The following is a 12,137-nucleotide window of genomic DNA, read 5'->3' on the forward strand; positions in this document are numbered from 1 at the left end:
CGCAGTTGCTAATTTAACGGCGGAAAAAACACACTTGCGTCCAGCGCAAGTGTCAAAAGGGTTGGTCCAAAGGAGGTTACTCAGCCATAGGTGTGGTTTGGGCGTAATATGCAATAAACCAATCCGAGCGTCATTTCACATTCCCTTTAAGAGCGAGAAGCGCATAGTCCATAGCGGCTTGTTATTTTGATGGCGGAATTACCTGGTGGAAGACCGGAGAAGTTCACAGCCGAGGAGACCGACGTGAGATTTACACCAATTTTTTGGCAAGCCATATATAATTACAAGGAAAATAAAGTATTTACCACTTGAGGAAATCATTGTGATATCCAAATCCAAGATATTTTAAAAATAAGCATACATGTAGCCTACACATTGACTCAAATGATTCAGGTTAATTGAAGCTGCGTGACATTTGATTTATTGTATGGCTTTGTAAAAAGCCGGGAGATAGATATGGGGATGCGAGAAACCCTCCAAAAGTAAGCAAAGTCAAGCAAGCATGTCAAGATATTGCCGTAATTGTTTCTGCAACGGGGCACCCGAAAACGTTGCCGAAAACGCTATAATGACGTCCAGAGACGTGGGACATCCAAGCTGTAAGGTAACACACGTTCTCGTGCCTTCACGGGAGGTGGATCTGCCTCGACCCAGGATCTGACGGCAGCAGAGGACATCGCCACGTCTACCCTCACGCCTGAGAGCGTGCAGAGATTTGGGGGCATGGAAATCGGCACCCAAGCCAGTGCACCAGCTGACCAAACCCAAGGTACATAAATAAAGTCCACATACACAGAGATGAGTTTACAAGATTTATAATAATACTGGCATTAAATAAATGCAACAAAGCCATACAATAAATCAAATGTCACGCAGCTTCAATTAACCTGAATAATTTGGGTCAATTGTGTACGCTAGATGTATGCCTAGTTTTTAAATGTCTTGGATACGGATATCACAATGATTTCCTCATGTGGTAAATAGTTTATTTTCCTTGTAATTATATATGGCTTGCCAAACAATTGGTGTAAATCTCTCGTGAAGACGACAGAAGTAAAGTGTAGCCTACAGGTCCTATACTGTGCGGGCAAGCACATGCGCCCTTAAAATAGCGTTCTGAATACGCGTTACAGACTTTAGACATTGCGCCTCACATTAGACCAGCTTTTTTTTGGTCAATGGCGCACGGCGCACGGCGTTGTTTTGAAACTGCAAAATACCACTTGCGCCAGAGAAACGCCTTCTCTGTTCCGCCCCCGCCCATGTCGACGCAAGTTCATTTCGAAGCGCGCCTCTGGAGGGAAAATCGCGCTGTGCGCCGGGTGCAAGATAGGAATGATACATGCGTCGGTGACAATGACAATTGCGCTGGGTGCAAGATAGGGCCCTCTGTGTGATAACTTCACCTGGGCCAAAATAACTGTCCTGTACCGGTGTGGTGTCTCCGGTTTGGTGTATGGTGTATCTAACTGTCCTCCTCTCTCCAGCTGATGCCGAGGGAGGCCATTAACTCTCTGTTCGATAACTTCACCTGGACCAAAATATCAGGCCCCGTCCACCCACCTGGCCTTGGGCCGTCCGCTGTGTGGCTCCACCCACAAGTCAGCGTCTTCATCATCCTACTGCTGTTTTTTGTGATGAAGGTACCCTCTTTCTTTCTCTATCTCTCTCTCTAACACACACACACACACACACACACACACACACACACACACACACACACACACACACACACACACACACACACACACACACAGACGCAAAACCAACATTCATATACTTACTCACATAGTCACACAATGAAAACACATGCATACAGAAAGGCAGGCTCTGAATTTTTCAGCTGGCTTTCTGCATCATTTATGTGATTCGGTGCATCAGCATGCATTTCTATTACATGGTTACCAGACACACGTACGTAATTGCAGTTCAGTCACGGTTTATAGTGAAGCCATTACCCATAAGGCATTAGGACCCCTCCAACCAGGAAGCTACAACAGCACATGTGACAATAAGGAAAAGGCAAAAACACAAGAATAGAGAAACTCACCAGTGGCACCTGTGGATTCATTATGTATTAATTACACATGCCGTTACCTCACTCACAAACACAGATGGATGTGTGCACGAACACACATATGTACACAGGCAGGACTGAGCCCCCCTTTATAATGTACTTGTTGACGTTTGAAATCACACACTCTCAGATAGACAGGTAAACATACTCTCACAACTCTGTGTATGTGTGGGTATGTGTGTGTGTGTGTGTGTGTGTTGTGCAGACGTGTGTGTTACTTGTGTGTGTGTGTGTGTGTGTGTGTGTGTGTGTGTGTGTGTGTGTGTGTGTGTGTTTGTGTGTGTGTGTGTGTGTGTGTGTGTGTGTGTGTATATGTGTGTGTCTGTGTGTGCTGTGCAGACGTGTGTGATACTTTGTGTGTGAGTGTGTGTGTGTGTGTGTGTGTGTGTGTGTGTGTGTGTGTGTGTGTGTGTGTGTGTGTGTGTGTGTGTGTGTGTGTGTGTGTGTAGGTGTGCAGCAGCTGTATCTCCTTAGTGGTTTATGCAGTGAAAAGCCTTTCCTCAACAGTCTTGACCTTCATCTGACCCTGCACACAGCACAGATGTTCACCTCCTGCACCACACCATACATAGCAATAATCTATGAGTGTGTGTGTGTGTGTGTGTGTGTGTGTGTGTGTGTGTGTGTGTGTGTGTGTGTGTGTGTGTGTGTGTGTGTGTCTGTTTGTGTCTGTGTGTCTGTGTCTCTCTCTATATGTGTTTGTTTTAATGTCGAGTGTATTAACATGAAACACAATATGTCATTACTTGTTCTAATAAAGAGCATCATGTTACTGGTTCTCACACTGTCATAGTTCTGGATGTCTGCTGTTTCCACGACGATGCCTATTCCTTCTGGCGCGTTTATGCCTGTCTTCATCCTGGGTAAGAGATGCTGACGTCATATGATGTCAGAATTGCGTGTTTTCTTTTGTGCGCGCAATATTTAAACAAGTCATTTGCAAGTCATGAATGTGTCTACTGTTACAGATGTATTAAAATGATGTCTTACACGCACATACACACACACACACACACACACACACACACACACACACACACACACACACACACACACACACACACAGGGGCAGCATTTGGTCGACTGGTGGGGGAGATCATGGCCACTCTCTTCCCGAATGGGATTCTTTTTGACGGGATTGTCTACCGCATTCTGCCTGGAGGCTACGCAGTCATAGGTCAGCTGGGCTCTTCTCCTCTCCTCTCCTCTCCTCTCCTCTCCTCTCCTCTCTCTTTTTCCCCTTTACTATCTCTCCTCTCCTCTCCTCTCCTCCCTTCTATCTCCTCTCCTCTCCTCTCCTCTCTCTTTTTCCCCTTTACTATCTCTCCTCCCTTTTCCTCTCCTCTCCTCTCCTCTCCTCTCCTCTCCCCTCCTCTCTCTCTCTCCTCTTCTTTCTCCTTTCTTCTCTCTCCTCTTCTCTCCTATACTGTCTTTCCTCTCCTCTTCTCTCTCTCCTCTACTCTCCTTTACTCTCTCCACTCTTCTTTACTCTCCCCCCACTCCTCTCCTCTCCTTTCTCCTTTCTCCTCACCTCTCTCTCCTCTCTCTTACTGACCTCTCATTGTGACACTGAATTGCTATTTAAACAGTTTGAACAGTTTTGTTTGAATTTAGCAAAATGTCTGCTGTCTTTATCCTCCAACTGTTTATTTTGCCTCACATTCTTTCCTTCTTCAACCTCTCTCTCTCTCTCTGTCTGTCTGTCCATCTCTGTCCCTCTCTGTCTGTCTGTCCTTCTCTGTCTGTCTCTCTCTCTCTCTGTCCCTCTCTGTCTGTCTGTCTACCTCACTCTGTCCCTCTCTCTTTGTCCCTCTCTGTCTGTCTCTCTCTGTCCCTCTCTGTCTGTCTCTCTCTCTCTCTGTCCCTCTCTGTCTGTCTGTCTACCTCACTCTGTCCCTCTCTCTTTGTCCCTCTCTGTCTGTCTCTCTCTGTCCCTCTCTGTCTGTCTCTCTCTCTCTATGTCCCTTTCTGTCTGTCTCTCTGCCTCTCTGTGTCTCTCTCTTTCTCCCCTCTCCTCCCTCTCTTCTGTCCCCCCCACTGCTTTGCTCTGTCAGGGGCTGCTGCCTTGACGGGTGCCGTCACGCACACGGTCTCCACGGCAGTCATCTGCTTTGAGCTGACGGGTCAGATCTCGCACATTCTGCCCATGATGGTGGCTGTGATCCTGGCCAACATGGTGGCCCAGGGCCTGCAGCCGTCCCTCTACGACTCCATCATCCAGGTGAAGAAGCTGCCCTACCTGCCAGAGCTGGGCTTCGGCCACATCAGGTACGCGCCCTTAGCCGCACTGCGCTGCGCTCTGCTGGGGGATGAAGGGTTGAAGGCTGTCTCTCGTGTCAAACAGCAAGAGGTACAAAGTGGGAGGATTAACTGCACTAAGCCAGCTCTCTCCACTCCTATCTCCCTCCCTCCATCCCTTCCTTTCTCTCTTTCGCTCTCTCTCTATCTCATCCTCCCACCCTCCCTCCCTATCTCCCCTCTCCCAACCTCCCCCCCCTATCTCTCGCTCTTCACCCCTTCCACCCCCACCCCACCTCTCTCTCTCTCTCTCTCTCTCTCTCAGCAAGTATAATATCTTTATGGAGGACATCATGGTGAGGAAAGTGAAGTTTTTATCTGCTCAATCCACATACCGTGAGGTCAGCAACCTCCTTCAGTCCACCTCCCTCAGGACTATCCCGCTAGTGGACTCCAAAGGTCAGTGTGTGCATGTGTATGCGTGTAGATGTGTGTATGTGTGTGTGTGTGTGTGTGTGTGTGTATGTGTGAAAATAAGTCTGTGGTTGTCTAATGTGTGTGTTACAATACAACCAGTAATGGTGTTTATTGTGTTTGTCTTGTGTTTTGCCTCAGGGATAGGAATTGTGAACAAGAATTAGCTTTGTTGTTGGAAGCATTTGTTTGTAACAATAAAATGAAATATTAATAGCACTTATGTCAATGGAAACTGAAAATAGAACTCATTTTTTATTTATGTTTTAATCTTTCCAGAATCGATGATCCTTTTGGGCTCGATTGAGAGATGTGAGCTTCAGGCTGCCTGCGATTGGTGGCTTTCAGCAGAGAGGCGGGTCTACAATCAGGGTCAGGGTCTGCAAAGCCCCGGGTCAAAGGTCAAGTGGGAGACCTCTTTCACCTTTGTGGATGAGGAGGGAGGAGAGGAGAATGGAGGAAAGGTGAGACAGTGGGATGTGGGAGGTGATCAGCAACGCATATAATTATATATCATAAAACAATAAAACATCAGACACAGCTAAAATACAGTCCCTATTCTACAACTCCTAACTCAAATGAGATACTGAGATACAACTGTAAAGTCATTGTGTGTGCTAAGGGTGCGTGCTATAGTGTGGCTGTTAATGTGTGTGTGTGTGTGTGTGTGTGTGTGTGTGTGTGTGTGTGTGTGTGTGTGTGTGTGTGTGTGTGTGTGTGTGTGTGTGTGTCTCAGACCTCAGAGGAGAGGAATGGGCCTCTTCCTTCCCCTAAAGCTCCGGATTCCCCCACTCACTCAACAGAAGGTGAGTCGTCATGTGTGTGTGTGTGTGTGTGTGTGTGTGTGTGTGTGTGTGTGTCTGGGTATTACACAAAAAGTACAAAAAACAGCATGATCTGAGATATTTTCAGACTTACGGATAAATACAATTTTTGTTTGATAAATACCAAAGTAAGGTTATACCATTTCGCTAAGCTCATATCCATAATCTTCCATTAAAGTCACACGCATAATTGTGTCCAATTTTATACACCTTTTATGCGACACTCTCCTGTCAGGGTTCTGCAGTCATATTTCATCTGCATCATTAGAAGGCATCATTATACCCTCTAAATTGCATGTTTTTGCCCGTTGTAGCTGTGCGACACACTCCTGAATATAAAATCACGTACTGAGACTTGCGAGCCATCAGCATTTTATGCAGAAGCCTCACTTAAATTATAATGACGTGCTTAGTGGTATAGTACACACTGAGCACACTAATGCCCTCTCAAGGCACACTTCCAGGCTGTGAAGTAGCAGGATGGGCAGGGTGAGATTAGGAGGGTGGGACAGGGGTGGAAGTGGGGTGGGAGTGGGACGGGGGTGGGAGTGGGACGTGGGTGGGACAGGAGTGGGACGGCAGTGGGACGGGAGTGGGAGTGGGAGTGGGACGGGAGTGGGACGGGAGTGGGAGTGGGAGTGGGACGGGAGTGGGACGGGGGCGGGAGTGGGTCGGGGTGGGAGTGGGACGGGAGTGGGACGGGAGTGGGACGGGAGTGGGACGGGAGTGGGACGGGGTGGGTGTGGGGGTGGGAGTGGGACAGGGGTCGGGGTGGGATTTGCCCGAGTGATGTGCTCCTTTGACTCCACTTTCACTACCTTCAGACAGGGGAGCTCTTCAGACGCTGAGGAGGAATCTTCGGCGGATCTTCTCCTCATCTTCATCATCCTCAGGCCAGACAGAAATACAGGTGAGGGGCAGCATGCCACTGGGGCGTATTTACCAATGCGCACACACACACACACACATACACACACACACACACACACACACAGAGACACACACAGAGACACACACACACACACAAACACACAGACACACACACACACACAAACACACAGACACACACATACAGAGACACACACACACACACAAACACACAGACACACACAAACACACAAAGACACAGACACACACTCACAAACCAGGCCACACGCTGCACAGTCATAAACACACCCAAGAAAACACACACTCCCCTCCCTTTTCCCATTATAGCTTGACTTAGTCTTTGATTTGATTCCACGGCTTGGCATAGCATAGAGTTCTCTTCATCCTCGTCCTCTAAACATTAACGAGGAAGCATGTCCGCATGGCTTTCTGCCTCTGATACCCCACTTACCTCTTTCTAGGCTCACCACAGCAGACAAACATAGATCTCAACGCATGAATTATTCATCCCAACGAAGGGGTGGTCTCTCTTTTTCTTCCTCTCCCTCTCTTTTTTTTTCTTTTTTTGCTGCAGTCATTGTTGCAGCATCAGACCACTAGGTGGGGAATTCTGCCCCACGTTGTTTTGGTTTGTGTGTGTGTGTGTGTGTGTGTGTGTGTGTGTGTGTGTGTGTGTGTGTGTGTGTGCGTGTGTGTGTGTGTGTGTCTCGAAAGGAGTTGGTCATGAAGCACTCACTGCAGATAACTGTGTGCCTCACAAACAAACACGCTATCACCACCAGGTGGCGTCACACCTCATGATGAAATATTTACAGAAACAAAACAGAGTGAAATATTCAGTGGAGTATTTTTAGTGTAACTAATGATGAGTACTCTCCCCCACCCACCCCCAGATATTTACCTCCCTCAGTGTCTTCATAACAAACTCCCATAGAGCTGTTTGATTAACTGCAAAGTTTAGAAAATTCTTCTAAATGAAAACAAGGCATTGCACAAACAGCTAGTGCCATTTTGTGGCTGTGGATAAGGGATCGGTTATTGATTAATAATCCTCTCAATCCTCTCTCCATCTACCTCCATAGGAGCTCCCACCCTCTCCATTGGCAGATACCATGACAACACAAGAGGTAACCCGCCCAATCAATACGCACTCAAGATTGCACTCAGATCAACACCAGCACCTGGAGCAGCACCAATCTACCTGCTGTCAATCACTTTTCATTGCACCGCTACGATATCTTGCTCTGATTGGTTGCTTTTTGCGCAGATAAAAGCCTGGGAAGAGGCCGAGCTGGACCAGCCAATCGAGATGGAGCAGATCCGCGTGGACCCCTCCCCTTTTCAGCTGGTGGAGAGGACCTCACTGCATAAAGTAAATGATCTCAGGTTTTCGGGGTGGGGGTGGGGGTGTGTCTGACTCTGCATGGTGTGTCCACATGGGAGGATATAGTTGATGGACACAGCTGGAAGGAGAACCCTGCTCTTTGGTCTGACTTGGTGTGTTATTTGAGCCCGGGTGCGGCCACATATCTGCTGGTAATGGACTGGTAATCGGAGGGCTGTCGGCTGAGCCCTCCCTCTCTTGAGAGAGAGAGAGAGAGAGATTTATACGCTGCAGCTGCGGGCAGGGGGTCAATATCTCCACCACCTCCAATAACATCCTACTCTTTACGTTGTCTGAGTCACCCTCCCCCGCGAGCCATAGGTGCAGAACAAATTCACTGTTCACTAACAACTAAATCACTTTAACATGTTTTTATGGGTGAATTTGGAATGTGAGGAACCATTCATTTCGAAATAAAAAGAGAGAGTATGTGGAAAATCTAGAGATTAAATTGCCTATTGGTTCCAAGCATCTCATGGCTGGGTAGGACACTGAGTGAGTCAGACACACAGCTGAAGCTGGATCAGTTGCTTATCCCCCCACAGTCTTTGATCAGACACACAGTGACTCAGGCAGCATGAGACTATTTCATGGATATTCATATTCTGAGCAGCTGACGCTGGCTGCTGGAGGATTCAAAAACCATCTCAGAGGACTCCATCAAAACCATCCCAAAGGACTCCTCACACAGGATTGAGTTTATTGTGTTTGTGTCCTAAATACACAGTACTACGTCTCTGCAGGTCCTCTAGATTTGATGCTTTGGACAAAAGTATCTGCCAAACGCCTTAACCGTAACCTTAACCTTAATGGATGTAGTATATTCAGGTGTTTTTCCACTGCAGAAACTTGTCGGACATTTTAGGGGGGAGCTTCGCCTTTAGGTGTTCCTCCACTACAGGGACCACCCCCTGTAGAACCTCTTTCAGGGCCGTTTTCGAGAGCGAGATAAGTATCTACTCCGGGGTTGGGACTTCTGTGCGGCCCTGAAACTGCTGGGTGGCGCTTGCAGTGATGGTTGGCGCTTATTGGATAAACGTGACGTAAGTGGAAGAGCCATTTTTAAAACCGGCAAGATTTATCGGAGGTTACGTGGTGAATACAACAAAATAAATTATGGCTTGCATCGTTAGCTTGTTGAGGTTAAAGTCATGGAATGAACACAAGCAAAACGTCAGCTGAAATATAGGCCTTAATTAATCATAGTGGTGCTGGTTTCTCATAAATGTCATAAGCCATTTATCGAGCGCTAGCAATTTGAAAGCAAAATTCAACTCGACCTTGAGATAATCTTATAGCGTTATCTAGAAAATCTCTGGTTTAGCGGTCTAACGTCAGTGCTGCTGCTTGAGAGTTATGTCACTATTTTGTCGGGCTCAGAATTGGTGCGGAGAGCCAAAGGCTACGTCACTTGTAGGTCCGTAGTTCCGGTAGCGCTATGGAAACAGAGGCTGGAAGGGCAGATTAGATGGACATTCCTGTAAATGTAAACTGATCAGGGGGGAAATACTACGGCATTGTAAGAATTTTGATTACGTTGGTGGAGCTAAGGAATGGATGTGAGTGAGGAAGGCCTATATGAAATGGAGTTGGGCAGCATTCCACATTAATCCATTTCTTCCATAAATTTTCCCTGTCACCTCTCTCTCACCCTCTCTCTCTGTCATCTCTCTTCCTCTCTCCCTCTCTCTGCCTCTTTTCTCTCCCTCCCTCTCTCTCTCTCTCTCTCTCTCTCTCTCTCTCCGTCTCAGACACACACTCTATTCTCTCTGCTGGGTCTCAGCCATGCATATGTCACAAGCATTGGGAAACTGGTTGGAGTTGTGGCCCTCAAGGAAGTAAGTGTTATTTGGTCATCTTTGTCTACTGTTCTTCACCTCTTCAGTAAAATATAACCTGTGTTTACCTAACTCCAGTAGTCACGTGGCCACATTCATGTAGACCTCACTAGATGTTTGCTTTTAGCAAGCCATATCTAACACCACCTGTATTAGACTTCATGTGTTTACAGAGAAATTAATTTTCCTACACCTACCCTTACAAAGATGTTTAAATATCCTTTCATTGAACAGATGCCTTTTGTGTATCTTCCATGTTTGTACAACGGCTAAATGATGTCTGTATGTTTGTGCTGCTTAGCAGCTTAGCATGGCATGTGTTTGTATTCAATCGAAAAGCCAGTACACTTGAACAAAAGGGGACTGGAAAAGTATGACCTCACTACCTTGACTTGACAATCCCACACATTCATTTCCCGCTACACCGCATGCGGCCCTAACAGAGTGCTGAATGCGTATGAAAGACTTGGGTTTTATTCAGTCAAGACTCAGATGCTAAGCTGACTTCAGTTTGTCTTTGTAAAAAAAAGGAAAAAAGAGAAAAAGTCTCCGTGGGACTCTGGGGTCAAGAGTAAAACCATGTGGTAAAATTTATGGCGGCGGTGACATCACTCTCTCATGGTCCTTGTGAATGTCACAGGGATTTTACTGGCCTACGCCATTACTCTGCTGTCCTATTGTCTAATGCGTTCTGGGCTCCCCTTCCACAGTCTTGTTCCAGTTGGACCTGTGTCAAGTTTCCATAGCTAACTCCCCCCCCCTCTCTCCACCCTCTCTTCTCTCTCCTTTCTCCACTCTCTCCTCTCTCTCTCTCCACCCTCTCTCCTTTCTCTCTCCACCCTCTCTCCTCTCCTCCATCCTCTCACCTCTCTCTCTCTACGCCCTTTCTCCTCTCTTCACTCTCTCTCTCCACCCTCTCTTCTCTCTTTCCTCTCTCTCTCCTCTCCTCTCTCTCTCTCCACCCTCTCTCCTCTCTCTCTCCTGTCCGCTCTCTCTCTCTCCACCCTCTCTCCTTTCTCTCTCCATCCTCTCTCCTCTCTCTCTCCTCTACTCCATCCTATCTCCTCTCTCGCTCTCTACCCTCTCTCCTCTCTACACCCTGTCTCCTCTCTCTCTCTCTACTCCCTCTCTCCTCTCTTCACTCTCTCTCTCCTCTCCTCTCTCTCTCTCTCCACCCTCTCCTTTCTCTCTCTCTCTCTCTCTCTCCAACCGCCACATCTCTCAGCTGCAGAAAGCCATCGAGGGCTCCACCCGCAGTGGTGTCCGCCTGCGCCCACCCCTCGCCAGCTTCCGGGACGCCAGCCGGAAAGCCAAGAAGCCCCCGCACACGCCCTCCACCCCCTCCTCCCCCACCCGCGAGCGGGAGATGTGGGCCGAAGGGGGTAAGAGGGACAGAAGGGATGAGTCTGGGGGAAGGCTCGTCACGGCAACAGGTACAGGTTGTGATGTCGCCACGGGCAACAGTAGCCGAGGGACCGGAAGCCTACCCGAGGAGCCCCTCCCCTCCCCCTCCTTCTCCTTCTCCGCAATCCCTCTCTCATCCTTTCATTCTGTGGAGGAGCGGAGTGAAGAGAGAGAGAGTGATGAGGAGCCCATCTAAATAAGACTTATTCAAAAACACAGACACACACAAACAAAGCATATGTACAGTACATGCACTATACAGTATGCAACACTTGTTCGTATTTTTTAGCTCTGCCTTTCTTATATTAAAAATACAACACTGTACTGGGGCCAGTGGAGCTTAGATCTGTGCCCCAATCAAGCTCTTAGAAAACCTACGAGAGGAGCAGGAATTCATAGTTTTTAAAAAGGACTTTTAGACTCTTTTAAAGTCTTTTAAAACAGTCTTTTTTAATGTATCTCACTCAGGTGTTTCCCCCCTATGTCTTTAAACATTTTGGGACAGAGTCTCTTTTCTTCCTGTGCATCTTCCAGCTGGTCTTGGGTGACTGTAGGTATCTGTGATCGTTTGAGTCATCTTGTCCTGCATCATGCATGCTACGCTAAGGAGTCTGTGCCTTGTTAGTCAATGAAATGTAGTCTGTGTCTGCCGACATGCTTTATAATGAGCCAATCATTCAAAGAAATCGTTTACCTATAATTAGATTTTTCTGTGAATCTGTAGTCCAACTGGCTAGCTGGTTTTGCTCTAGCGGGTAGCGGTATACACAATAATGAGAACCTGTGTGCGTGTGCGTGTGTGTGTGTGTGCGTGCGTGTGTGTGCGTGTGTGTGCGTGTGTGCGTGTGTGCGTATGTGCGTGTGTGTGTGTATATACGTGTGGCTGGAGCAAAACCCTCTTCAGTGTTGTTCTATAGCATAAGGACTGATTTTCTGTTTTAGGTAGTAGAGATTCATGATTGTTACTACTGATGCTTATAGTATAGATCATGATAATAAATATTTTGTGT

The 12,137-nt window shown here is 47.4% G+C and overlaps 1 protein-coding gene across 1 annotated transcript in view; it reads left to right on the forward strand.

Annotated features, from left to right (window-relative positions):
- Window positions 1–12,137, forward strand: part of clcn1b (chloride channel, voltage-sensitive 1b) — a 39,292-nt gene extending 27,155 nt beyond the window's left edge. Inside the window, exons 12-23 of the mRNA XM_080857966.1 lie at window positions 1,488–1,643; window positions 2,871–2,940; window positions 3,144–3,254; window positions 4,132–4,345; window positions 4,641–4,774; window positions 5,069–5,253; window positions 5,526–5,595; window positions 6,438–6,523; window positions 7,584–7,628; window positions 7,769–7,873; window positions 9,637–9,723; window positions 10,949–12,137. Of these exons, the coding sequence (XP_080714092.1) occupies window positions 1,488–1,643; window positions 2,871–2,940; window positions 3,144–3,254; window positions 4,132–4,345; window positions 4,641–4,774; window positions 5,069–5,253; window positions 5,526–5,595; window positions 6,438–6,523; window positions 7,584–7,628; window positions 7,769–7,873; window positions 9,637–9,723; window positions 10,949–11,323 (1,638 nt within the window). The 3' untranslated portion in view covers window positions 11,324–12,137. The remainder of the gene's footprint in view (window positions 1–1,487; window positions 1,644–2,870; window positions 2,941–3,143; window positions 3,255–4,131; window positions 4,346–4,640; window positions 4,775–5,068; window positions 5,254–5,525; window positions 5,596–6,437; window positions 6,524–7,583; window positions 7,629–7,768; window positions 7,874–9,636; window positions 9,724–10,948) is intronic.

This window comes from Sprattus sprattus, assembly GCF_963457725.1.
Source record: "Sprattus sprattus genome assembly, chromosome: 19".
Classification (NCBI taxonomy): domain Eukaryota; kingdom Metazoa; phylum Chordata; class Actinopteri; order Clupeiformes; family Clupeidae; genus Sprattus; species Sprattus sprattus.